Source organism: Tursiops truncatus, chromosome 10 (assembly GCF_011762595.2).
Source record: "Tursiops truncatus isolate mTurTru1 chromosome 10, mTurTru1.mat.Y, whole genome shotgun sequence".
Lineage (NCBI taxonomy): Eukaryota > Metazoa > Chordata > Mammalia > Artiodactyla > Delphinidae > Tursiops > Tursiops truncatus.
The window spans coordinates 96,050,896-96,077,983 of record NC_047043.1 but is presented as its reverse complement, the minus strand read 5'-3'; the positions used below and the strand labels follow the sequence as shown (position 1 = coordinate 96,077,983).

Below are 27,088 nucleotides of genomic sequence, written 5' to 3'. Positions count from 1 at the left end.
GCTTAAACCATCCCATCGAATAATCTGGAAGTAAATGAAATTACCACTGTAAACAGTTTATGCTTAGGGTGGTAACACGTTAGCCATTCCTGGGGTAAGGGAGATACCTCCAATTTGTTACAACAAAACAGGCCAACCAAGTGCAGTGCCATGTTGTGTCTATCTTCAGGGCAGTTGCCAAGCCCAAATGAGAGGAATGTAAGGGTAATTTAAAAGATATACAGAGAATTCTAGTTAGGGCAAGATGGCAGTAGCAGCCACACTGATTTTCAATCCTCTCACAAAAGCAAAGCAACTAGGATAGCAAAAGAAACCCCTGGATGACATTAAGGTAGCCCCTCAAACTCTGAATCATCAAGGAGCAGGGCCAACCATTCATAAGGGGGAGATTTCCACTTCCACAGAGGAAGGATTCACAGCTCCAAGAGTTTCCCTCAAGCCATTAACAACTAGAAAAACACAAAATCCATGAAACAACTGCTTTCCGATGTAGGACAACAGGCAGTGTTTGGAAGAAGAAGAAAAAGTGGGCATGGGAAGGGAGCTCCACAATGGCTGCAGCTTTCTTCCTGGAGGCAGTTCCCAGGAAAGGGCAGGGAAATCGAATCCAGAGCAGCCTCACTGAGTTAAAAAGACAGATGAGAGTTCAGAAAGGCAAAGGTAGCATTTACACAGCAGAGTACTAGAGAAGAGCGAGCTGCTCAGAGATAGCCAGCTCCTCGGACCTGCAGGAGGGTCTCCTAGACTTTTGACCAAGTACTAACCTGCTTACGGGAAGGGTGAAACTCTCGTGACCAAAGAGCAGTGGGCCAAGCAATTCCTGGAACTCAACAGAGGGCGAGTAGTTCACGTTCCCAAGAACCAGAGTGCAACAGCCTCACGATACAAAGGGCACTGGGTCGAGTCCTAAGAAAGATCACGCGTCAATGGTGTATCTTCAATCAGGTCTAGAGTAAAGGCTGCTCTGGACCTTAAAAGCAAGCCTTGAAAGCATCAAACTGATCCACCAATAATTTCACTTTCTGCCAGATCAAAGCCCCACGCTCTTTAAAGGAACAACAAGAAAATTCAACATGTGACAGCATAAAATTTACAACATCCACCACCTAATCCAAAATTACTGGGCAGGCAAAGAAGCAAGCAAACGACCCATAACCAGGAGAGGAAAACAGTGAATAGCCACAGACTCAGGAGAGAGACCACGGAATTAGCAGATGACTACCTGAAAGACAGCTATTATAAATATGCTCAAGAATGTAAAGGAGGGCTTCCCCGGTGGCGCAGTGGTTGAGAGTCCGACTGCCGATGCAGGGGACACGGGTTCGTGCTCCAGTCTGGGAGGATCCCACATGCCGCGGAACAGCTGGGCCCGTGAGCCATGGCCGCTGAGCCTGCGCGTCCGGAGCCTGTGCTCCGCAACGGGAGAGGCCACAGCAGGGAGAGGCCCGAGTACCGCAAGAAAAAAAAAGAAGAAAAAAAAACGAATGTAAAGGATAATGAACATAAGAAAAATGGGAGATATAAGAAAGTTGCAAATGGAGTCTCTAGAAATGAACAATTCAATATCTGGAGTGAAAAATACCCTGGATGGGAGTAAAAGCACATTAGACACTGACAGGAAACATCAGTACATGTGAAGACAGCAATAGAAACTATGCAAACTGAAGCACAGGGAGAAAAGCAGACAAAACAAAACAAACACAGAGACTCCAGTATTAAGTAGTCTAAAATATGTGTCAGTTGGATTCCAAAGGAGACAGAAAACAATGTTTAGAGAAACAGCCAAAATTTCTCAGCTGGATTTGAACTATAACCCTACAGATTCTAGGAAATTAAAGAACCCCAAGCAGAAGAAAATACACATACAATAATACTACTGAACTTTCTTAAAAATTATATAAGCAGCCAGAAAAAAAAAAGACATATTACATACACAGGAACAAATATAAGAATGACAGCCAACTTCTCATTAGAAACTATACAAATCAGACTTCCCTGGTGAAGCAGTGCTTAACAATCTGCCTGCCAGTGCAGGGGACACACATTCAAGACCTGGTCCGCGGAGATCCCACAGGCCGTGGAACAGCAGAGCCTGTGCGCCACAACTTATCCTGAGCTCTAGAGCCCATAAGCCACAACTACTGAAGCCCGCATGCCCAGAGCCCGTGCTCCGCAACGAGAGAAACCACTGCAATGAGAAGCCCGTGCACCGCAACAAAGAGTAGCCTCCGCTCGCCACAACTAGACAAAGCCCGCTCGGAGCAATGAAGACCCAACGCCGCCAAAAATAATAAATAAAATAAATAAATTTATTTTTAAAAAAAACTGGTTCTAGAACAAAAAATTTCAGATAAAGTAGACTTTAGAACAAGAAATACTTATAAGGGATAAAAAGGGGCATAATAATAAAAGGGTCAGTTCATCAAGAAGGCAACAATCCTAAAGATGTATGCACTTAAAATAGAGCTTCAAAATATGTGAAACAAAAACTCACAGAACTGAAGCCAGTTACAATTCCAGCTGGAGATCTCAACACTCCTCTTTCAGTAGCAGAAAAAATAGGACCCTAGAAAACAGTGAAGTTACAGAATACATAAACAAACCTGGCAATCAATTTGACCTAACAGGCACTCACAGAACATTCCACCCAGAAACACTTAAACGCATTCAAGCACATCTGGAACACTCATCGAGACACACTAATTTCTGGACCCTAAAACAAACTTTAACAAATCTAACAGAATTAAAATTATCTACAACATATTCTCACACTATAATGGAAGTAACCTAGAAGCCAATAATAGAATACTTGGAAAATCCTCAAATATTTGGAAATTTAAGCAATACATCTAAATCACTCATGGGTGAAAGAAAAAAATCACAATAAAAATACCTATAGAGGAAAGGAGGAACAGAATGAAGGGGACAGGAATGGAAGATAATAGTCTCTGCACGTACCTTGTCTTATACCATTGACTTGGGAACCACGTAATGTTTAATAATTAACAAGTAAAGGGGAAAAAATCCCTAAAAACTGAAAAAACAACTGGATGGAATGTTAGGTATATATCAAGCCCATGGCATAACCACACAGAGAAAATATTTAACTCATTTGACCGTTTATTCTAAGACTGCGTTTAGTAGTTTTATGGTTTGTAGTAATTGTCGTAGTCTTATTTTGAAAGTATTATGTTGATACGGTAAGATACAGCAAGACAGAGATAATTTTGTTAATGTAATTAGAAATCAAGGTTTTTAAGATAAAGAAATTTAAATATAAAACCCAAGAAGTCAAAAAGCACAGTGACCTTAAGTTTTACTTGGAAATAACAGTATTAACTCATGTCCTATTTTTCTCCTTCTAAAAACTATGTTTTTATCATCTATGCGCTGAAAAGGCCTAGAAGCAATACTAGTAGTTACCATCCAGACTGTGGTCTTTAAAAACTATTTCCCGGGGAGGGGGAAGGGTAAACTGGGACAAAGTGGAAGAGTGACATGGACATTTATACAATACCAAATGTAAAATCGATAGCTAGTGGGAAGCAGCCGCATAGCACAGGGAGATCAGCTCGGTGCTTTGTGACCACCTAGAGGGGTGGGATAGGGAGGGTGGGAGGGAATCGCAAGAGGGAAGAGATATGGGAACATATGTATATGTATAACTGATTCACTATGTTATAGAGCAGAAACTGATTCACTATGTTATATAGCAGAAACACCATTGTAAAGCAATTATACTCCAATAAAGATGTAAAAAAAAAAACAAAAAACTATTTCCCACTAAAAGAAACCAAAACTTCTTAGAGAAATGGCAAATTCGGGTCAGAATCAGGAAGGACACACAAAAGATGAGGCCAGGATTTCTTAATGAGACAGAAAGAAAACAAACTATTAAAAATGATAGGGTTGTATCAAAAGCACACAGGAATAAACTCTGGAAACATCAAAAAGAAAATAACTGTAATGGATTGAAACACATATTTTAAGAAAAAAATCCATGAGATTGGTTCAAGATGGTGGAGTAGAAGGACGTGAGCTCACTCCCTGTCGCGAGAGCACCAGAATCACAACTAACTACTGAACAATCATGTTCAGGTAGACACTGAAACTCACCAAAAAAGATACCCCACATCCAAAGACAAAGGAGGAGCCGCAATGGGACAGGAGGAGGGGCACAATCACACTACAATCAAATCCCGTAACTGCTGGGTGGGTGACTCACAAACTGGAGAACACTTACACCACAGAAGTCCACCCACTGGAGTGAAGGTTCTGAGCCCCACGTCAGGTTTCCCGACCTGGGGGTCCGGCAATGGGAGGAGGAATTCCTAGAGAACCAGATGCTGAAGGCTAGCAGGATTTGATTGCAGGACTTTGCCAGGACTGGGGGAAACAGAGACTCCCCTCTTGGAGGGCACACACAAAGTAGTGTGTGCATCAGTACGCAGGGGAAGGAGCAGTGACCCCATAGGAGACTGAACCAGACAACCTGCTAGTGTTGAAGGGTCTCCTGCAGAGGTGGGGGTGGCTGTGGCTCGCCATGGGGACAAGGACACTAGCAGCAAAAGTTCTGGGAAGTGCTCCTTTGCCTGAGCCCTCCCAGAGTCTGCCATTAGCCCCACCAAAGAGCTGGATAGGCTCCAGTGCTGGGTCGCCTCAGGCCAAACAACCAACAGGGAGGGAACCCAGCCCCACCCATCAGCAGACAAACGGATTAAACTTTTACTGAGCTCTGCCCACCAGACCAACACCCAGCTCTACCCACCATCACTCCCTCCCATCAGGAAGCTTGCACAAGCCTCTTACATAGACTCATCCACCAGAGGGCAGACGGCAGAAACAAGAAGAACTACAGTTCTGTAGCCTGTGGAAGGAAAACCACATTCACAGAAAGATAGACAACATGAAAAGGCAAAGGACTTTGTACCAGTTGAAAGAACAAGATAAAACCCCAGAAAAACAACTAAATGAAGTAGAGACAGCCAACCTTCCAGAAAAAGACTGCAGAACGATAGTGAAGATTATCAAGGACCTCGAAAAAAGAATGGAGGCAAAGATCGAAAAGATGCAAGAATTGTTTAGCAAAGACCTAGAAGAATTAAGGAACAAACAGAGATGAACAATATAATAACTGAAATGAACAATACACTAGAAGGACTCAATAGCAGAATAACTGAGCAGAAGAATGGATAAGTGACCTGGAGGAAGGAATGGTGGAATTCACTGCTGTGGAACAGAATAAAGAAAAAAGAATGAAAACAAATGAAGACAGCCTAAGAGACATCTGGGAAAACATTAAACACAACAACATTCGCATTGTAGGGCTTCCAGAAGGAGAAGAGAGAAAGGACCCGAGAAAATACTTGAAGAGATTATAGTCAAAAACTTTCCTAACACGGGAAAGGAAATAGCCATCCAAGTCCAGGAAGCACAGAGAGTCCCAGGCAGGACAAACCCAAGGAGAAGCATGCTGAGACACAGAGTAATCAAATTGACAAAATTTAAAGACAAAGAAAAATTATTCAAAGCAGCAAGGGAAAAACAACAAATAACATACAAGGGAACTCCCATAAGGTTAACGGCTGATTTCTCAGCAGAAACTCTACAAGCCAGAAGGGAGTGGCACCATATAATTAAAGTGATGAAAGGGAACAACCTACAACCAGCATTACTCTACCCAGCAAGTATCTCATTCAGATTCGACAGAGAAATCAAAAGCTTTACAGACCAGCAAAAGCTAAGAGAATTCAGCACCACCGAACCAGCTCAACAGCAAATGCTAAAGGAATTTCTCTAAGTGGGAAACACAAGAGAAGAAAAGGACCTACAAAAACAAACCAACAACAATTAAGAAATTGGTCATGGAAACATACATATCGATAATTACCTTAAACGTGAATGGATTAAATGCTCCAACCAAAAGACACAGGCTCACTGAATGGTTACAAAAATAATACCCATATATGCTGCCTACAAGAGACCCACTTCACACCTAGGGACACGTACAGACTGACAGTGAGGGGATGGAAAAAGATATTCCATGCAAATGGAAATCAAAAGAAAGCTGGAGTCGTAATACTCATATCAAATAAAACAGACTTCAAAATAAAGAATCTTACTAGAGACAAGGAAGGACAGTACATCATGATCAAGGGATCAATCCAAGAAGTAGATATAATAACTATAAATATATATGCACCCAACATAGGAACACTTCAATACATAAGGCAACTGCTAACAGCTATAAAAGAGGAGATTGACACTAACACAATAATAGTGGGGGACTTTAACACCTCACTTACACCAATGGACAGATGATCCAGACAGAAAATTAATAAGGAAACACAAGCTTTAAATGACACAAAAGACCAGACACATTTCATTCATATTTATAGGACATTCCATCCAAAAACAGCAGATTACATTTCTTCTCAAGTGCACATGGAACGCTCCCCAGGATACATCACATCTTGGGTCACACATCAAGCCTTGGTAAATTTAAGAAAACTGAAATCATATCAAGCATCTTTTCCGACCTCAACACTATGAGATTAGAACTCAATTACAGGGGGAAAAAAACGTAAAAAAACACAAATACATGGAGGCTAAACAATACATTACTAAATAACCAAGAGATCACTGAAGAAATCAAAGAGGAAATCAAAATATACCTACAGACAAATGACAATGAAAACACAACGATCCAAAACCTATGGGATGCAGCAAAAGCAATTCACAGAGGGAAGTTTATAGCAATACAAGCCGACCTCAAGAAACAAGAAAAATCTCAAATAAACAATCTAACCCTACAACTAAAGGAACCAGAGAAAGAAGAACAAACAAAACCCAAAGTCAGTAGAAGGAAAGAAATCATAAAGACCAGAGCAGAAATAAATGACATAGAAACAAAGAAAACATTAGCAAAGATCAATAAAACTGAAAGCTGGTTCTTTGAGAAGATAAACAAAATTGATACACCTTTAGCCAGACTCCTCAGGGGAAAGAGAGAGAGGACTCAAATCAATAAAATTAGAAATGAAAAAGGAGAAGTTACAACAGACACCACAGAAATACAAAGCATCATAAGAGACTGCTACAAGCAACTCTAAGTGAATAAAATGGACAACGTGGAAGAAGTGGACAAATTCTAAGGAAGGTATAACCTTCCAAGACTGAACCAGGAAGATACAGAAAAGATGAACAGACCAATCACAAGTAAGGAAATTAAGTGTGATTAAAAATGTTCCAACAAAAAACGTCCACGACCAGATGGCTTCACAGGTGAATTCTATAAAACATTTAGAGAAGAGCTAACACCCATCCTTCTCAAACTCTTCCAAAAAATTGCAGAGGAAGGAACCCTCCCAAACTCATTCTATGAGGCCACCATCAGCCTGATACCAAAACCAGACAAACATACTACAAAAAAAGAAAATTACAGACCAATATCACTCATGAATATAGCTGCAAAAATCCTCAACAAAATACTAGCAAACATAATCCAACAACACATTAAAAGGATCATACGCCATGATCAAGTGGGGTTTATGCCAGGGATGTAAGGATTCTTCAATATATGCAAATCAATCAACGTGATACACCATATTAACAAATTGAAGAAGAAAAACATATGATCATCTCAATAGATGCAGAAAAAGCTTTTGAAAAACTCAACACCCATTTATGATAAAAACTCTCCAGAAAGTGGGCAAAGAGGAAACCGACCTCAACATAATCAAGCCCATCTACGACAAACCCACAGCAAACATCATTCTCAATGGTGAAAAACAGAAAGCATTTCCTCTAAGATCAGGAACAAGACAAGGATGTCCACTCTCACCACTATTAGTCAGCATAATTTTGGAAGCCCTAGCCACGGCAATCAGGGAAGAAAAAGAAAGAAAAAGAATACATATTGGAAAAGAGGTAAAACTGTGACTGTCTGCAGATGACGTGATACTATACATAATCTTAAAGATGCCACCAGAAAACTACTAGAGCTAATCAATGAATTTGGTAAAGTTGCAGGATACAAAAGTAATGCACAGAAATCTCTCTCATTCCTAGACACTAGCAATGCAAGACCAGAAAGAGAAATTAAGGAAACAATCCCATTCACCAGTGCAACAAAAAGAATAAAATACCTAGGAATAAACCTACCTAAGGAGGTAAAAGACCTGTACTCAGAAAACTGTAAGACACTGATGAAAGAAATCAAAGATGACACAAACAGATGGACAGATACACCATGTTCTTGGATTGGAAGAATCAATACTGTGAAAATTACTATACTACCCAAAGCAATCTACAGATTCAATGCAATCCTTTTCAAATTACCAGTGGCATTTTTGTACAGAACTAGAACAAAAACTCTTAAAATGTGAATGGAGACACAAAAGACCCTGAATAGCCAAAGCAATCTTAAGGGAAGAAAATGGAGCTGGAGGCATCAGACTCCCTGATTTCAGACTATACTACCAAGCTACAGTAATCAAGAAAATATGGTACTGGCACAAAGACAAAAATATAGATCAATGGAAATCATAGAAAACCCACAGATAAACCCACACAGCTATGGTCAACTAATCTATGATAAACGAGGCAAAGATATACAGTGGAGAAAAGACAGTCTCTTCAGTAACTGGTTTGGGAAAACTGCTACACGTAAAAGAATGAAATCAGGGCCTCCTTGGTGGCGCAGTGGTTGGGAGTCCGCCTGCCGATGCAGGGGACACAGGTTCATGCCCTGGTCTGGGAGGATCCCACATGCCGCGGAGCGGCTGGGCCTGTGAGCCATGGCCACTGAGCCTGCGCGTCCGGAGCCTGTGCTCCGCAACGGGAGAGGCCACAGCAGTGACAGGCCCGTGTACCACAAAAAAAAAAAAAAAAGAATGAAATCAGAACACTCCCTAACACCATACACAAAAATAAACTCAAAATGAATTACAGACCTAACTGTAAGACCGGACACCATAACACTCTTAGAGGAAAACATAGGAAGAACACTCTTGGACATAAATCACAGCAAGATCTTTTTTGATCCACCTCCTAGAGTAATGGAAATTAAAACAAAAATGAACAAATGGGACCTAATGAAACTTCAAAGCTTTTGCAAAGCAAACAAAACTACAAACAGGACCAAAAGACAACCCTCAGAATGGGAGAAAATATTTGCAAACGAACCGACAAAGGATTAATCTCCAAAATATATAAACAGCTCGTGCAGCTCAATATTAAAAAAATAAACAGGGCTTCCCTGGTGGCGCAGTGGTTGAGAGTCCGCCTACCGATGCAGGGGACACGGGTCCGTGCCCCAGTCCGGGAAGATCCCACATGCCACGGAGCGGCTGGGCCCATGACCCATGGCCGCTGAGCCTACGCGTCCAGAGCCTGTGCTCCGCAATCAAAACCCAATCAAAAAATGAGCAGACCTAAATAGACATTTCTCCATAGAAGACATATAGATGGCCAAGAAGCACGTGAAAAGGTGCTCAACATCACTAATTGTTAGAGAAATGCAAATCAAAACTACAATGAGGTTATCACCTCACACCAGTTAGAATGGGCATCATCAGACAATCTGCAAACAACAAATGCTGGACAGGGTGTGGACAAAAGGGAACCCTCTTGCACTGTTGGTGGGGATGCAAATTGATACAGCCACTATGGAGAACAGTATGGAGGGTCCTTAGAAAACTAAAACTAGAATTACCATATGACCCAGCAATCCCACTCCTGGGCAGATAACCAGAGAAAACCGTGATTCAAAATGACACACGCACCCCAATGTTCATTGCAGCACTATTTACAATAGCCAGGACATGGAAGCAACCTAAATGCCCATCGACAAATGAATGGATAAAGAAGATGTGGTGCATATATACAATGAAATATTACTCAGCCAGAAAAAGTCATTTGTAGAGACCTGGATGGATTATTTGTAGAGACCTGGATGGATCTAGAGACTGTCCTTATTTTGAACATTAGTAAGTAGAGAAAAATGATGTATTTTTCTTGCCTTTCCTGTACAAACTGGATATCAAGGTGATAAAATAATTGAAAAAAAAATGGTAATAAATGTAGAAAGGAACAATAGAGAAAGAATCAGGTTGAGGTAAGGGGGTTGTTGTAGGGTAAGACAGTGTGTTTTATCAGTTAGAGTTACACACTGAAGATTTTAAGGCTGAAATTACATGATTGCTGAGATTTGCTTTTAGAATATTCCCCCCAGAGGAAAAATAGTATGTGGGATAAATACACGAAGCAAGATGCTAATACATGTTGAAAGTGATGATGAATGCTTGTGGAGACTCATTGTATTACTCTCTCTGCTTTCATTTTAAGGTTGAAATTTTCCAGAATAAGAAGTTCAAATATACATGGAGAGAGAGTTTATCTTACATATGGCCAAATTTTCTGCTGGAAACATTATTTTATAATCGGAAAGGAAGTGCCTGAGATACTTGTTCAGTATCTGAGACATACAGATTCTCACGCCCCACTGCAGACTTACTGGATCAGAATCCGAAGACGAGACATAAAAAAGACTGCTTTCTTACCACTTCCCCTATGCATCCACTGCAGCCCAGCACAAACCTGCACCCAGCGGTGAGATTAGATGACCCTACAGGCCTCATCCTGAGATCCTAGGGCTCTTAGCCATCCCTAGACTGCGCTACCTGTAGTTCTGAGAACAGTTTCAGCACAGTGGTTGGCGGGCGGTGCAGGGAGTCAAGCTACAGAGTGTGGAGGGGCCAGTACCCATAAGGGACAGGATACAGGGACAGGAACTTCTGCCTGGACACGGTAGCATGAGGGCAAGAAGGCATCAATAGACCTTTCCAGGATGAGAGAGACCTGGGCATATTTTAACGCTGAGGGCAAAAGCTGGTGGAGAGAAAGACTGAAGATAGGAGACCAATACTGGGGGCTCCAGCCCCACGATGGCAGGAGAACAGGGAAACCCCAGTGGGAGAGGTTGTGTTTGGAGCAGGAGGGATGAGATAGCACTGGGCTAAGGATGTGGAGGTTGTAAGAGGGACACCCATGATGATCTAGAGCTTGTCCAGTGCAATAGCCGTGAGCCACAAGAGCTGCTGAGCACTGGAAATGTGGCTGGTCTGAACTGAAACGTGCTGTGAAAATATAATACACAATGGACTTTGAAAATTTAGTAAAAAGAAAACCAGTGCCAAATATCTAAATCATTTATAACACTGATTACATGTCAAATTAATAGTATTTTGAATATATAAAAATCCATTATTAAAATGGATTTTATCTGTTTCTTTTTCGTTTTTTAATGGGACTCCTAAGGAATTGTTAATGGCATGACTGACATGATACTCCTAGTGATCGATGCTGTTCTACAAGTTATGGAAGCCAGAACGAGGAGAAAAAAATAAGCCCCGCCAAAGAGCCCTATCTATCTCAGAAAATGAAACCCGTTTCTATTACCCCAGAATCTGCCTCATTCAGACCAAGGTTTGGCCAAATTCATGAGAAAACTCCCTGCTCAGCCAGCTACTTAACAGCACAAACAGAATGACAGTGGACTGTGTACACAATTTGTTCTCAGACACCACTGACATACAGCAGTTAATTCGGTGACGATGCGCCCTTATCTGTGGATGAGGCCAGGCCCTCAAGGCCCTGCTGTGGGAAGGAAACCACCAACCAGCAAGCAATCCAGAGGAAGGTTCAGAGAAGACAGACGGACAGACTGGCCTTGGCATTATCCACACTCAAAGGAGGGGAAACACGTGCTGAGGCAGGACAGTCCTCCCCACCCCGAGCCACACAGTCCTCCTCAAAGGCCTCTGGGCTCAGGTCTGCGTGCGTCCCCACCCCAGCCTGCACCCCGTCCACAGCCAGGGGTGGGCAGCGAGGTACTTTCTGGGTGCCGCCTCCCCCTCCCTCAGTGGCTCCGGCATCCTTCCTTCCTCCCCCAACCAGCCTCCGCTCTGCGGGATGTGCTTCGGGTGCTTTCCAGCCCGCAGGCCACCTTTCTGCTCCGGAAGGGAACGCAGCAGCCCGCGTGGGTGTTTGCCTGCGGGGTGTTATCTAAGATCAACACTGGCAGTTCCTGTCTCCAGGGCCGGGACTGAAGGAGGCCTCACATCTCAGTGGGGCCTCGTCACCATAGTCCGTTTGGGGTTTTTGGGGCCGGGGGGGCAGGGCGGGCCACGCTCTGAAAAAGCTGCAGGCCTTCTCTAGCATCTCCCCACCTGCTCCACCTTCAGCCCTTCTGAGCCCCAAGGCCAAGAGGCATCAGCTCAAGGTGGCCCGCAAGGGCGAAGGCCTCCAGGTGACACACTTACACTCTGCTGGGACTGCGGGAGGATTCCGGCCCCCGCCCCAGTGCACTGGTGGTGAGAAGTTTTCCAGCTGGAGGTACTCAGTCCCCACATTCTACTGAGGGGCTCAGTCCAGCCCCTCCCGGGCACCCACTGTCCCTAGAGTCTCCACAAGGGTCCAGTGCTCCCTGACGACCATCTCAGTCAGGCGGTCATCGGATGACCAGCGTTCTGCTGGCTCCCCTGCCCCATCCCGTCGTGCTCAGGAGCCTGGCTAGGCGTCCGGGCACTGCCACTGAGGGCTGCGTGGCTTTGGGGAAAGTGTGGTCCCTGTGGCATTCAGGTTTTCTCCCCGTGAAATAACGGTGCAGCCTCCCAGGTCTTTAAGGTCGTGTCCTGTCACTCCTCTGCTCAAAAGCCTTCAGTGGCCTCCCTCTTCCAGATCAGGCCCAAACTCCTTGGGCCCCCAGCTTCCAAACTGTGCTTATCCCAACCCCGTACCTCCTTCTAGGCCTTTTCTTACAACCCGCCCCATTGCCACCCTCCTCCGAGCACCCAGCCATCTCACTGGGGCCACCAACAGTCTGCACCCACGCCTGCTGTTCCCCCCCGCTCCTGCCCCTCTGCCTGCAGCGGTGCCCTCCCTTCAAAGCCCTGCTCCACTTCCGCCGCCTGGATCACGGAGCCCTTCCTACCCTCCCAGCCCGAGCCCAGCCAGAAGTGAGCTCCTCCTCTGAAACGCTAGAACGTCTACACAGACAACTCACCAAGCCCTTAGGAGTCACCACCTGGGCATCCTGTGGGATGAGCCGCTGCGGGCACGTAAGGAATCCCCCACGTGGTTGATGCGCTCTTCGTCCGCGAACATCTGACGTGGCAAAGGCTGGCCAGGGTACAAAAAACTGTTGTCACCTGCATGGTACTTGACAGGTTACAAAGGATTGCACACCCATCACCTCAGTTAACCCTCAAGCCCCTGTGAGAGGCAGCCGTGAGCAGGGGGACGCTCAGTGATCTGCGTAAGGCCAATCTGTGTGTGCTCACCTGTGGCAGCACCAGGTCCCGGCTCTCCTGCCCCCAGGGCACTCTGCTCCCTCTCAGAACCTGGCTGGGCGAGGGGAGAAAGGCCCGCACATTAAGAAAGACCAAGCTGAGCAGAGCCATCACCACCACCCAAAAGAAGGGATTGGACACTTGCCCCTTATTGTTGCCCTCAGTTTGTATTGGGCTGATTGCATCCCTGTGGGTCCCCTTTACACACTCGTCCATCCCCTGTATTTCTTGGGAGTTGGTAATTGAATCTACAGCATCTATAGACTCAGGTTTGATTTTTTTTGCAAGGTGGAGCATATGATTCTACCAAGAGTTACAGAAAAGTAAGACACTTATTTGCTTGTTTCTTATTACCAAATGAATATTCAACCTAAGCACTAAAAATAATTACAAAGAAGAAAAGAATTCAATAGCATATGTCCTTCCAGATAGTTGGCTGTCTATATTTGTTGTATTTTCATCTTGTATTTTTTCCATAAAATGGGATCATACTACACATTTTAAAAAAAACAACAGGACTGGAGTTCAGCCCCTGTTGGAGATGGTCTCTGTCCTGCTCCCCTGCAGTTTCCTCATCTGAAATAGGGGCTTCCCTCGTGGACGTGTGAGAGTTCCACGAGCCAGCGTCCCATGTGCTCGGGGTCTGTGGGAGCCAGAGCAGCATCCCTCATGGAGAGCAGCGAGCGCAGGGGCAGGACAAGCTCCTGAGTTCGAGTGAGGATACCTCGTTCTATCCCGGGAGGAAGGGAGTGGCAGAAGGGCCAGTAAGCCAAGGCCGCAGAGCAGCAAAGCCAGACCAGACCCAGGGCCACTCTCCTCCCTCCCACCTAAACCAGGGCCAGGCACGCTTGCAGAGAGGAGCAGCAGATGGCCACCTCACGTGGCTGTCCCAGGCCACCCAGCCATCTCTCAGGGCGTTTGCCCACCGCTGTTGATTTCTACCCCGAGGACAACGTGCGTAGTATTTTTAGTTCCCAAGGAATGTCAATCAGCCCCCGGATACTGGGCTGCCCTGAGGTGGGGCTGCTGGTTTAAAACAAACACAGGCTGCCTATATAATGACCAGACAGCCACCAGGCACCACCTCCACCAGGAATCCCAGGTAGGCACTCTGGCCACTCTCTTGTGTGTGGGAGGGTCTGTTTATGGGTTAATTCACCTCCACTGCCGGGCATCCGCAGGCCCATCTGAACTCGGGGAGGTGGCATGACCTGGGGCAGCCTGGTTGCTCAGAGCTGGGCTTGGGAGCCGCCGCAGGGCCCCCATGTCTCCTGGGACCTTGCCAGTTCAGCTTCCTCAAACATCCTCGAGAAACTTGGCACAAGGTCCTCGGGGCCTGGGATAAAGAACATGGGGAGTCCCACTGCCAAGCATTCTGCCCCCAGATGAACAGTCTTGGAAAAGAGCACCCACATCCTTCCATCGGTCCTACCTGGGGGAGGTGGGCAGAGAGGGCGCTAAGAGCCGCTCTACTCAGCAATCAGGGCCCCAGGTCCAGGTCAGAGCCCTTCAGCCTGTCTTCTGGGCTCAGAGGCACAGGGAGGGAAGCGGGGGGAAAAGAGGGGATGGAATGGGGGCACATGCTGCCCAGAGATGCTCTCTCCGCCAGGCCCATCTGTCCCCAGCCGGCCGAGGCCATGCCCTCCCCAGGGACCGTCTGCAGCCTGCTGCTCTTCAGTGTGCTCTGGGTGGACTTGGCCATGGCGGGCTCCAGCTTCCTGAGCCCCGAACACCAGAAAGTGCAGGTGAGACGTCCCCCCACGAGGCCTGCGCTCTGACTGGGGAATCTCACTGCAGCCCTGCCGTGAGCTGCGTGAGCTGGGCAGTGGCTCACCCTCTCTGCGCTTCAGCCTTCTTCTCCCAGAGCACAAAGGAGGACTCTGGGTCTGACCATGGGCCCACCCCTCACTCTGCTTCTGGAAGGACAGGGGGGCTTAGGGCCCTAAGGAGAACACCTCCTCTTTCCAGCAGAGAAAGGAATCCAAGAAGCCGTCAGCCAAACCGAAGCCCCGGGCCCTGGAAGGCTGGCTTGACGCAGACGTCAGAAGTCAGGCGGAAGGCGCAGGGGACGAGCTGGAAATCCAGGTGGGTCCCTCTGCAGCTTTATGCTTTCCGCAGTGGAGGGGATGGGGCGGGGGAGGGCGTGGAGAGGCGGCCATCCACAGGGACTCACTTACCAGCCACTCAAGGAACATTAAACAGCACAAAAACAGTGGACTCTGCACCACTGGGCTCTGTTGAGATGGGCTTTGCCGATCAACAGGCAAACATCTAAGCAACTTTGCTGTATCAGGATGAGCCTCAAGCAGAGGGGAGAGGGGGCGCCAGCAGATGCCAGGTGATCTCAGAGGGGAGCCAGCAAATAGACACTCAGGAAGGAAGAGCTGGTCACAGACTGGAGGCGTTTCCTGCAGAAAACTTTCTGATCGACTCAGGGGCCCCTCGGACCTTACCTTACCCAATCTTACCAGGCAGCAGCCTGGACAGGTGAGCGGTGAGCCCAGCTCTCACCAAACCCCACCTGTAGACGAGGATGGGGCTCATCAGGCTTGCTTGAGCTTTGATGAATAGTTCACGGGGCAGGGGAGCCGTTTAGAGAGAAACGGAGGACTAGGAGAGAGAAAGCGTGAAGGCGTTTTATAGTTACCCCTGCCGGGCAGCCGCGGTCCGGGGAATGGTTCTGACAAGAGTTTAGTTGAGGACAGATCCCCGCACGCAGGGAAACCAGAATCCCCGGGTGGTGCCTAGTAACTACTGCTAGTAACTGCGGTCTCACTCTCCGGCTGCTTTACCCTCCTGCTTCGCACTTAACCTCTACAACCACCCGTGAAGTCAGTGGGGCTGGTTTCTGTGCCCTCATTTAGAGATGAGGAACCGAGGCTCAGCCCAGGGATCTCACTGGGTTGAGGGGCCAGAGCCCTGCATGGGGAAGAAATGGGACCCACAGTCTGGGGGACTCCAGTCCCCAAGCCCCGTGTCCCCATCACCGGTCTGGCAGAGAGCGAGCAGGTGGCCCAGGAAGTCTCCTCTGCCCTGCCTTGGCCTCCCCTCCACCTACCCCCAGCCTCTCCTCCCCTCAGGGGTCAAATCCCCAACCCTCGCCCTCTGACCTCGCCAGGCGCCTCCTCCACCACGTGTGGGACCCCACCCGCCACGTGCCCACTCATCAGCCTGCAAATCCTTAGACTAAAACTAGGGAGCTTTCCCGGTGAGACTGCCAGGTCCAGTGGGGCCAGAGACGCCCTAAGTTAGCCCAGGCGGGGAAGAGGTTCCAGTGGCTGATGACTCACGGCTGGACGTTTCCAGTTTCCACAGAGCAAACGGCAGCCCCTGCCTCCGCTAGAACCAGGAGTCTGAAATGTCGGAGGTGGTGAAACGCCAGAGGCAGGTGGGAGGCCTGTGACACAGGCCGCAGGGCTCTGGCTGTGCCCACCGAACCCCTCCAGGGCCGGGGTCCCACCTCACTCATCCCAGGCCCCTACAGCCCCTCCAAAAGTTTTCCTGAAATCAATCAAGTTTCAGAGCTGGAAGCTTTCGAGGCCAAGTTCCACCCATCCCCCACTGATCACATGAGACACTAAGGCACCTTTTCAAGTCGCTCAAAGCCGCACCCCTATCCAACAGCTGCTGCGCCTCCCGTCAGTTGCCCATCGCCGGTTCCAGGGTGCAAACCAGCCCAGCAGGTCCCCAGCTTGGTGCTCGTGGTGCTGCGAAGTCGGCTGGGGTCATCCAACCACCCGCATGAGCCACAGGGGTGGAGGGGAAATGAGCATTTACTGAAGGGAGGGAACAGAGGGGCCTCAGTTCCCCCAAAATCACTCGTATCATCTCCACTTGCTCCACCTTCACGGTGGAGACAAGAGGTGGAAGTAAATTTTAAAAAGGGGACCAACAGATATCTGTTGTTTTAATAACACCTCTGAGCATCTCTGCTCATCTGTGAAATGGGAGCAACAGTGGCTCCTGCCTGGAGGGAAAGGGGCTCAGCCTGGGCCTGACCAGGGCAAGGGCTGCACGCAGGGCAGGGCAGGGGCTCTGGGGCTCAAAGAGGCTCCAGGGCTGGTGGACTCGGGCCTGCAGTCTGGCCCTTGCCTCCACCTCCCTCTGTGGCCCCAGGCAAGTCGGGGCCTCAGCTCCTTCATCTGAAAAATGCGACTGACGTGTCCTGTCTGGAGGGCAAGGAGGCAGGAGGACCAAGGACCGAGGGCTCCCTTTCAGACCCAAGATCCCTGCGTCAACTCATCCAGAATCTCAGTGACCAACAGGGCCAGGCACCCAGGCAGTTACTGGATGAACGGAGCTAGATAGTCTCCGCTCCCCAGGTGAGAAACGATGATGTGGCCGAAAACAGAGCTCCTCCCTATTCACCCAAAACTGAGCTCCAGTAAATCATCTCATAGGCTGCCACGAAAGCAGGGGAAATGGGGTGCTCTCCCTGTAGAAGGAATGAGATGGAGGCAGAGAAGGAAGAACAAACTTGGCTCAGAGCATCGTTCTAGGGAAAGGTCAGCTTCCTGTCCAACTTCCCACAGAACAAGGAGAGGCCTGTGCAAATGAGAGGAAGACCACCTGGGAAGGGAGGAAGGTGGGGGGCAGAGACCATACCCCAGGCTAGTGCTGTGTACACCAGGGAGAACCCTGCTCCCCAGATCACCCTGCCAGGGCCTGAAGCTCTACCACTGGCCATTCAAACTTATGTCTTCCTAAGCTGCAAGGAGCAGGGAACCTTGATCTAGGGGACTTCACAGCTTTTATCAGTAACCTTCTCAGAGGTAAGGAAAGAGGGTACAAGGTAAGCCTCCTAAAGATGGTGCGGATGGTAAGACTAGGCCTGGGCAGGAGGGTAACCTGGCTGAGCTGTCCCCTCAGTGGTGCCTGCTGGACCCCAGGCCCCCCCTCTCTCCCTCTCCTGAGAGCCCAGGGCCTCCACTGGGATGGGGCGGGGGGGCGGGGCACACACGGGAGGGTGTGACCTCTGACAACTCCTGGGTCCTCCTAGTTCAGCGCCCCCTTTGACGTTGGGATCAAGCTGTCAGGGGCTCAGTCCCACCAGCACGGCCAGACCCTGGGGAAGTTTCTTCAGGACGTCCTTTGGGAAGACGCCAGCGGTAAGTCCTTTCTCCAGTTTCCTCGGAGTCCCAATGTGAGTCCGCCTATGGGTGACAAAACAGAAGTTTTCTTCCCCATCCCTGCCTCTCAAAAGAGCTCCTAATTCCTCTTTCCCAAACACAGTCATCCCTCAGTACCTGCGGGGGATTGGTTCCAGGGCCCCCAGCTTTTAGAGGATGTGCCCAAATCACACGGTCCATATTCTGAGGCCAGCGCTCCCCCCATTACAACACACCACCTCCGTCACCTTGGGGAAGAAAAGCCAACTTTGACGGCACTGGCAGAATGGCGGACACAGCACTATTTTTTTGGTGGCTTTTTTTTTTGGCTGTACTGCACGGTATGCGGGATCTTAGTTCCCTAAGCAGGGATCGAACCCGTGCCCCCCGCAGTGGAAGCACGGAGTCTTAACCGCTGGACCCCCAAGGAAGTCCCAGACACAGCACTTTGACTTGACCTCTTGCTTTTCAGAAACCCCAGCCCACAAGTGACCTGAGTCCAGCCACCTCTCCGTTTTCCCACCCTCAGAAGCATTCACCTGGCTTCCCAGAACGCTTCCGAGACCACCCCCAGCTCTGAGGGGTAACAGTCTAGGAGGTGAATAAATGCTCAAACTGGATGGTGAAGGTTCAAAATGTTTATTTCAGGAAAGAAGAAAATTTCACATTTCACTGAAAAACACCCCCTGCCCCATTCTTGGTCTATGGTCAAAGGGAAGAGAAAAGAAGAACATGTAGCAACGAGGTGTCAATGCTTAGAAAACCAAATTAGGCCCATTTCTACAAGCAGATAAGGCTACTGGGGGAATGGAGGTGGGGGAGAGAAGGTGGACAGAAAGGGGGAAGGAGGGGCGAGACAGAGGAGAAAAAGGAGAAGACAAAGTTCCTTTAAATATCAGAGCTTCCCGATGCAAAGCTGCACAGAGAGCTTATTAACAACCAGCAAGGCCTGTGTGGACAGGAAAACTTCAGGTGACACTATCAGAGCCAATAGCCGTTGCACTGACATCCATGGGCAGAAAAGGATGCTGGGAATGTTAGAGCCTGAGTTTGAAGTTAGATTGAGTGGGCCGCTAACAATGGCTAGAGCCACTGCTGGACACGGCTGACCTAACTCCTCCTCCTTCCTCCTCGTCCACTGAAAAGACCTGGCACAGCAGACGCCACCTCACGTGGCCAAGGCTGGCCATTACCTTGGTTCCTTCACTGATTTGGAACACCAGGTTGATGTCCAAAACCACTTCCAACTCCAGCTCACAGCTGAAGTGAGCCTTGGTCCTTAAGTTCCACAACTGAATTCCAGTGAAGACCCAGTCTTCCTGGGAGGAATGTCACTTATCAGTCACTTGCTCTTTGGTATAAACACATGAACTGACTTGAGAGCTACTGACGATGGATGCGTGATCACGAGGGGAGGAGCACCGCCCATCCCAACAGGTGCGCACCCATCGGAAACATGCAGGATGCCCCTCTGCAAAGCTGGGGTAACATCCATATTCTGGAGAAACCTCTGTCACAAAGGGCTCCCTCTAGGAGCCAAGTATCTTCTCGAGTGAAATTCTGGCCATCTGGCACTCAAGGCACAGCCCTACAGCACTAACCACTGATCACACTAAGTGGGCACCCCGAAACTCCACCACCATGCCTCACACCATGTGTGAGGAGCCACACATGGTCCATGGAATGTCACATGATCAGAGACCCTCTTAGAAATGCAGAGTCTCAGGCCCCGCCCCCGCCCTAGTAGATCAGGATCTGCATTTTAACAAGACCCCCAGGCGCATATATAAAGTGGCTTAGAGGCCACGGGGTCCTATTCAGGCAGCAGAGCCAGGTCGGCCCACCTGGCTTAGAGCGGGTGTGGACTCTTACATAACTTAGGAAAATGCAGACTTGGCCAGGGTGCCCTCAACAAAACTGAGAGCGCATGAAAAAGCTGTCCTGTTCCCTCTTTCACTTGTCTCCCTGCCCAACTCTCTAAGCCCCAGCTCTGCTGTCAACTCCATGCCCGTGCATTGGGCACACAACACACACACTTCCATCTCTCAGGGAACCACACACCTGACTACCTGGCCGCGCAGTGACGTAGCTCACCAAGCCCTTGCTTCTGAGAGCATCTGCCTCTAAGTGGTAATCACATTTTGAAAGGATTATCCCCACTAGAGGAATCTAAGGTATTGGAGAGCAGGTGAACTACTTGGGTGGAGGGAGAGAGGAAGCAGAAGTCCGCCTCCATGAGCCAGCCACTCGCTCTGATGCAGAGACCCACACGCGCGCCTGGAGCTGAGGCACGTCCCAGCTCTAAAAGCTTAGTAGGGGTGCAACCCTGATCATCACTAGCCAGGCCCACCGTCCTCTTCTCAACACCCAGCGGAGGCACCAAGACTCAAACATGGTCAAAGGGCCCAAGAAACCAGCTCCCGACCTGCTGGAGAAGCAGCCAGACGGGGCTCCGGGGAGGATGGGGGCCAGGCCCTGGGGGGGACGCTGGTCACCTGATGCTCGCCCACAAAGACAAGGCCTTACTCCTTTCTCAAGGGACACACAAGCCTTCTCTCCCACTTGCCTAGGTCATTCACTCCAGAAACAGAGGTTAAGCGCCCACTCTGGTCGGGCTCTCTCACCTGCCCCAGGCAGCATGGTGGGGTGGAAAGCTGAGGCCTTAACGCTCACACCTGAATCTGAACACCAGCTGTCTGGTCCAGCCCACAACACTGAACTTCTCAGGCTCCTCCCATGTAAAACACCCACCTCCCCAGGTCACTGTCAAGATTGAACACGGTATGTCCCACGAGGACACCTGCACATAGAAGACATTCAATTATCCTGATAGCCACCATTTACAGCATTCTTGCTGTGCACCAGCACTGTTCTAAATACTTCTTACATGAACTTAAAGTAATTTCAGTGAATTTTCACAACAGACACACTTCAGAGCGGGAAAACTGAAGTTCAGAGGAATTTAGTGACTTCCCAAGGTTACATATCAAACACGTTTCCGACTCACCCAGAGCTGTGGGCTTAGGCCCCCACTCCCCCACGTTCGGCTGCTTCTCTACCAATGTCACCCTCTTGCCCTGCTGCTTAGGGTCCTAGGGATTCCTTCTGTTTCTGTTTTTCATTTTCTTTCATAATACACGGGGTCAACTTGGAGTGGGCTGAGGACAATTTCAAGTCAACAACCAGCAGAAATAAAAGTGATCACAGGAAACAGGCAACACACTTGAGAAAACGTAGCATTTCAAACCTGGTCCCACGTCGGCCTTCTTGGACCTGTTCCTGCACGTGTCACTTCCCAATACCACTAACTTCCGGTTCTCTGAAGCAGCTGTATATACCCCTGGGCTGAGAAAGATATTTGCTGCAGAAAAAAAAAACCCTCCTTATAAAAAACTTTATTTTATAATATACCCAGTACATTAGTATAACAGCTCATGTATTTAACTTTTGTTTAATTAATTTATTTGTTTTAATTTTTGGCTGTGTTGGGTCTTCGTTGCTGTGCGTGGGCTTTCTCTAGTTGTGGCGAGCGGGGTCTACTCTTCGTTGCTGTGCGAGGGCTTCTCATTGTCGTGGCTTCTCTTGTTGCAGAGCACGGGCTCTAGGCACACAGGCTTCAGCAGTTGTGGCACTCGGGCTCCATAGTTGTGGCTCGCAGGCTCATTAGTTGTGGAGCACGGGCTTAGTTGCTCCGTGGCATATGGTATCTTCCCAGGCCAGGGATCAAACCCATGTCCCCTGCATTGGCAGGCGGATTCTTAACCACTGTGCCACCAGGGAAGCCCGTGTTTAACATCTTACACACTTACAGAGGGGTAAGAAATTCTCTTACGACGGTGTACAGACAGAATAATAGAGATCCATGCTTGGCTACCTTCCTTTAGTCTGAATCCACTTCCAAACATCGTCGACAAATGAGCATTTTCAGGGAGCACAGGGCTGCCTGGCTACTGACTGACAGTTCTGCTGCCATCCTGGACACTTTATTCAAGCACCGTACACTTCAGTGGCCCTTTGCCCTGATCTTACAGAAATGCCTGAGGCAAAAATGAAAGTGTTCACGGTAAATGATTACTATTGGTCCCAAACTTAATACAGAGAGATGTAAAACACGAGAAAAGCCAAGAGCAGATTTCCAGCCACAAAGAGATTATCACTGTGTCCAGTGGACATAGCTGCCATATGTCCAGCTGGGACAGAGCTGAGACAGTGAGTAATGTGCTGGAAATACGCAAACCAATGACTGTGCATCTGACATGAGGCATCAACAGATTCCAAATTTCTTTACCATTCTTGGAACAGAGCCTCCCTTTTGACGGGTTTACTTTGGGCTTGAGCACTTACTTGTGTTCAAGGATACCTTAGGACAAAACTGGAAGACTGACTGCAAGCAGTGAAACAGAATTTCCTCCAAAGTTTACCCAGCAGCATCAGAGTTCACAGTCCAAAGCCCACAGTACAACCGAGTCATCAACAACACCCTCGTGTACTCAATTTTTCTTCCTCCTACTGCGTTGCTCTGGAACAAAGGTGTCTATGTATTTTTCACTGCTAAGAAGCAGCAGTGTATCTGGGTGTTTCCAGGCAGTAAAATGAGAGTTAATGCTCAAAGGCAGAACTTTTAAGAAGGTACCAGGGATTCTTCTTTTCAGTTGAATTTTCTTTTTAGCAAATCTTTTTTTTTTTTTTTTTTTTTAATTTATTTTTGGCCGCACTGGGTCTTCGTTGCTGCGTGCAGGCTTCTCTCTAGTTGCAGCGAGAGGGGGCTACTCTTCGTTGCGGTGCACAGGCTTCTCATTGCGGTGGCTTCTCTTGTTGCAGAGCACGGGCTCTAGGTGCACGGGCTTCAGTAGTTGTGGCACACGGGCTCAGCAGTTGTGGCTTGCAGGCTCTAGAGCAAAGGCTTCAGTAGTTGTGGTGCATGGGCTTAGTTGCTCTGTGGCATGTGGGATCTTCCCAGACCAGGGTTCAAACCCGTGTCTCCTGCATTGGCAGGCGGATTCTTAACCACTGCGCCACCAGGGAAGCCCTTTCCAGTTGAATTTTGCTGAGGCACAGGTACATTTTTGAAAGTCTCCAGACCTTTGGATTCTTAGGTTACAAAGCTAGTCAACAACTAAACCATCGTTAACACTCTGAGAAATATAAACGAACATGGAGACCATGGGAGTTGGCTGAAGATCCATCACTTTATTTTCAGAAAGAGATGGTCAAAGGGAGCGAGGGGGCAGAGATACAGAGGCATTCCGGCAACACAGCAGAAACAATCAAGTCAGCCATCCAAAAACAATGCCAACCAGCTTTCACTCCCACACAGGTAATGTTTCACTGTGCAACAGAAATGATAATCCTAAATCCTGGAGATAAAAGTATATAGCACCTTGTGCTTTACTTTGGCAGGGAGACTGCAATGGCTCAGAGACATCCACTGAGTTATCACTCTTAGTCCTTGAACACAGGCCCGGTTGGTTTCCTTCGGAGGCAGTTGTGATGTACAGGCCTTGCTGTGAAAGAGATGGATAAGGGACAGTTCATTGGGTGACAACAAAGCACTGTGAAATCCTTAGTCCTCCAAATCTTCCAAGCAGGAGAACAAGGCCCCGGATTTGCCAAATCTGCGGCACAGATGACACACAGCTGATCCATGGAAGGTCGACACTGAATTAAGGCCTACTTCCCAGGCCAGCAACTTGGGTACCGGGGCAAGAGGGAAATACCACATATGAAATGCAAAGTCCATTCCCTTGCAGGTTACGAGGTTCAAAAGCACCTTCCACAAACACCTAGAGGCATCCAACATAAGCACTGGATCTTACGATTTCAGCTATTGGCCTCCAAGAAACAGACAAGGGACTCAGAGTGGCCTGTCGCACTGAGGAAGGTTGGAATAAAGGATCCTTCTGTCCCAAATGCAGAGCATCCTCACTCTTAACTCTTGACCGTCATAACCTTCCAGGGCCTGTAATGAACACACCTTTAGAAGGCACCAGCAGGGAGCAGAGCACAGCTCAGAACTTGAGATGACCTGGCTGTTCAAAGTCCAAGGAGTGGCTCTCACTTTCACCACGGAGAAAGGACGCAGCAGAGGCCAAGGCAAGGGAGAGCCCCAGGACGGGGAACGGGAGATCCATGGACACCAGGCCTCTTGTTCTGCATAGGCAATAGAACAGGGCTGGGCAGTGCCAGCAGAGCTTTGGAAAATTAAATTGGTTTACCTCTCGACCTGGATGGGGCACACAAGGGGCTGTTACATGAGATGAGACAGAAGTATTTTTGGTCCAGTGCTCCAGGAGAAGGGGGCAGAGTGGAGCACAGGGCAGCTGGAACCCCCTGACAGCAGACTAGCAGACAGCATCTGCTGCAGACTGGACCCTGTCAGTTTAACACAACTGAGCTGCAGCCCTGGGGACCTCGGTAAGTGGGATCACCTTCCTCGGGGTCGTCTTCCTCAAGCAGGCTTCCTCCTCCTCAAGTCCCCCAGTCTGTCCAGATGTTCCTCGGCCAGGACTTTCCCTGGACCATGAGCACCCCTTTGGCCCCTCCATACTGATGGCAGTGGAACCAGTGAGACCAGCAGCCAAGGTCCTTCCACCAGTGCCAACTCAGAGCTGACACAGCAACAGTGAGAGCCAGACTGAAGAGTCACGCAGGGAAGGGAGGGGCTGCCTTCTCTGGCCGCAGGAGCATCAGCCTCTAACACAGGTCTCTGGCAAATGTCCCCCAGAGGAGATCTCCCACTGGGGGTTCGTGTTGACAGTGGAGAACCAGGAACCAAGCTACACGCCTACGTGCACTTAGCTGAGGAGCAGTGTGACTTTATTCACAGACTGCTCGCACCACAAGCTGCGGAGGCAGGCACTGGGCGGGCAAGCTCGCTGTGCCCTCACATCAGCCTCCTCTTCTTCCCAGGCTGCCCTGGAGCACTGCAGCCGGGAGGCCAGCCCGAACCCCTCGCCAGCCCCCCGCACGCCGGCCCCACCCCCAACCAGCCTGAAGCGGAAGCCTCCGACGAGGTCTCAGGAAACGTCCTGTCCGGGTGTCCTCCATCCCAGCGGGCTCTCAAACATCCTCGAGCAGGGACACACAGGCAGAGCTCACACGGCCTTTCTCCTGTCAGGCCGCTGGTCATCCTGGAGGGTGGGGAAGAGAAAAGGATGAAGGTTACACCTGAGTTCACTCAAGACAGACCAGGTTCACTGCTCACCCTATGTCTACATGCTCTACGTTTAAAAAATATAGCCAAAGTCATTTTTGTCCTGGTTTTTAAAAACTATGTAATGTGATTTTTATCACCTTTTCTGGGAGACTCCTGACGGCACCCTCTCTGCTTAAAGACTGTAGAGGCGGCAGGTGTTCTCACGCAGGGTGGCCAAGGTGCGGGCGAGTGGCAGGTCTTTGACCCTGGCAATCTCTCGAACCGTGTGCAAGGCCAGGCCTGGGTGGGCGTACTGGCAAAGGCTCTTGGGAACCTGGAAGACACCAAGCATTCTGGATATCGTTGTGCCTTCTGTGCAGAGTTGTCACGCACAACTCCCTCCCCGGCCCTTCCCCAGCAGGGCCTCTTTGGAGCTGTGTAGAGACCCCTTTACCTGCAGGTGCAGGGAGAGTCCCAGTCAGGGGGGCTCTGGGTGAGCAGGGTCCCATGCTTCCTTGGACTACCCTCTACAGGGTAGGGCTTTGCACTGCCTGGAAGAGAGTGGTTACCCTTCAGCTTCTCAGCCCCCTAGACTTTGGTTCTGCAAAGCAACAGAGAGGAGACATCTACACAGCCAAGGGTGGGACCTAGAAAGGTACTGTGGCTCTGTTCCTGCCAACCTTGCAAGGGGGACTGCACACCTCCCACCCTCTCTCCTCAGTGCCTCAACTCGGCTTGAAGACACCCTTACCTGTCGAGGCAGGAAATAGGGAGCATCAGTTTCCACGATGATCCTCTCCAGCGGGATCTGTTTCAGAGAGTCCCGGGCCTCCCAGGCAGAGGAGTATGTCAGGACCGCTGTGAAGCCCACGGACATGTTGGGAAAGTACTTCAACAGGGGCTCAATGACTGGGTAGCTGCCGGTGAAGCAATGCCTGCAAGGAAGAGAATTCCAGATCAGGGCTCTCATAATCCCCTCTGCAGAAGCTCCCAACTCCCTCTGGACATTTCACCTTTTAAGTTATTTTTGGTGGGTAAGTTCTCAGAAATGCAAAGACTGCATCCAAGGGAAGGACTCACAGCCAACACAGTCAGGAGCAGAATTAAAAACTGCAGCCCATCTGGATCACAACTACAGTAGGTAAAAACTACGTCCATGTAATCAAATGAACCAGAAGGAAACAAAAACTAAAAACACTGGGGAGTGGCCTACAGGTGAATTTTCTTCTCTTAACCTTGTGTCTGTTCATGTTCTTAGTACAGCACACGTTAGTCCAGAAGGGCTGGGTGACTGTGCCTCATCTCGTCTCTGGTGGCGGCTCCACTCAGAGGCATCACTCTCTCTGCCTGGGCGCCTGGAAGGCAATGCTCTAGAGGCCTAACAACCTCACCCCTTCGGCCACCTGGCACCACCTGGCTCGCGTTCTAGACTCCCTGTTTTTTCCAGTTAACCCATCTTACCCGTCATGAAAGTGCCAGTGGGCATCACCTCC

General features: G+C 48.9%; 2 protein-coding genes across 25 annotated transcripts in view; one reads left to right on the top strand and one right to left on the bottom strand.

Moving 5' to 3' along the window:
- LOC109551430 (putative deoxyribonuclease TATDN2) overlaps positions 1 to 27,088 on the bottom strand; it is a 46,484-nt gene that overhangs the window by 3,147 nt on the left and 16,249 nt on the right. For 8 of the 23 annotated variants that reach the window (XM_073787678.1, XM_073787685.1, XM_073787688.1 and 5 more), the window contains exons 6-15: positions 26,347 to 26,530; positions 25,754 to 25,929; positions 21,708 to 25,590; positions 18,599 to 18,708; positions 14,785 to 18,505; positions 14,512 to 14,688; positions 13,344 to 13,407; positions 13,067 to 13,182; positions 2,495 to 2,566; positions 765 to 906 (exon numbers count right to left, since the gene is read on the bottom strand). In XM_073787678.1, the coding sequence (XP_073643779.1) occupies positions 25,789 to 25,929; positions 26,347 to 26,530 (325 nt within the window). In that variant the 3' untranslated portion in view covers positions 765 to 906; positions 2,495 to 2,566; positions 13,067 to 13,182; ... (4 more) ...; positions 21,708 to 25,590; positions 25,754 to 25,788. Of the gene's footprint in view, positions 1 to 764; positions 907 to 2,494; positions 2,567 to 13,066; positions 13,183 to 13,343; positions 13,408 to 14,511; positions 14,689 to 14,784; positions 18,506 to 18,598; positions 18,709 to 21,707; positions 25,591 to 25,753; positions 25,930 to 26,049; positions 26,147 to 26,346; positions 26,531 to 27,088 lie in introns of those variants that run through there. The other 15 variants (XM_073787689.1, XM_073787692.1, XM_073787684.1 and 12 more) reach the window with 15 other exon arrangements.
- GHRL (ghrelin and obestatin prepropeptide) lies at positions 14,688 to 19,070 on the top strand. 2 transcript variants are annotated; one of them, XM_033865423.2, is made up of 4 exons: positions 14,688 to 15,097; positions 15,321 to 15,437; positions 18,352 to 18,460; positions 18,933 to 19,070. In XM_033865423.2, exons 1-4 carry the CDS (start codon positions 14,738 to 14,740, stop codon positions 18,950 to 18,952), a joined length of 606 nt encoding a protein of 201 aa, XP_033721314.1. In that variant the 5' UTR covers positions 14,688 to 14,737; the 3' UTR covers positions 18,953 to 19,070. The 2 variants fall into 2 exon arrangements, with proteins under 2 accessions (XP_033721314.1, XP_019800141.2); XM_019944582.3 differs by lacking the exon at positions 18,933 to 19,070 and having other exon boundaries at positions 18,352 to 18,604.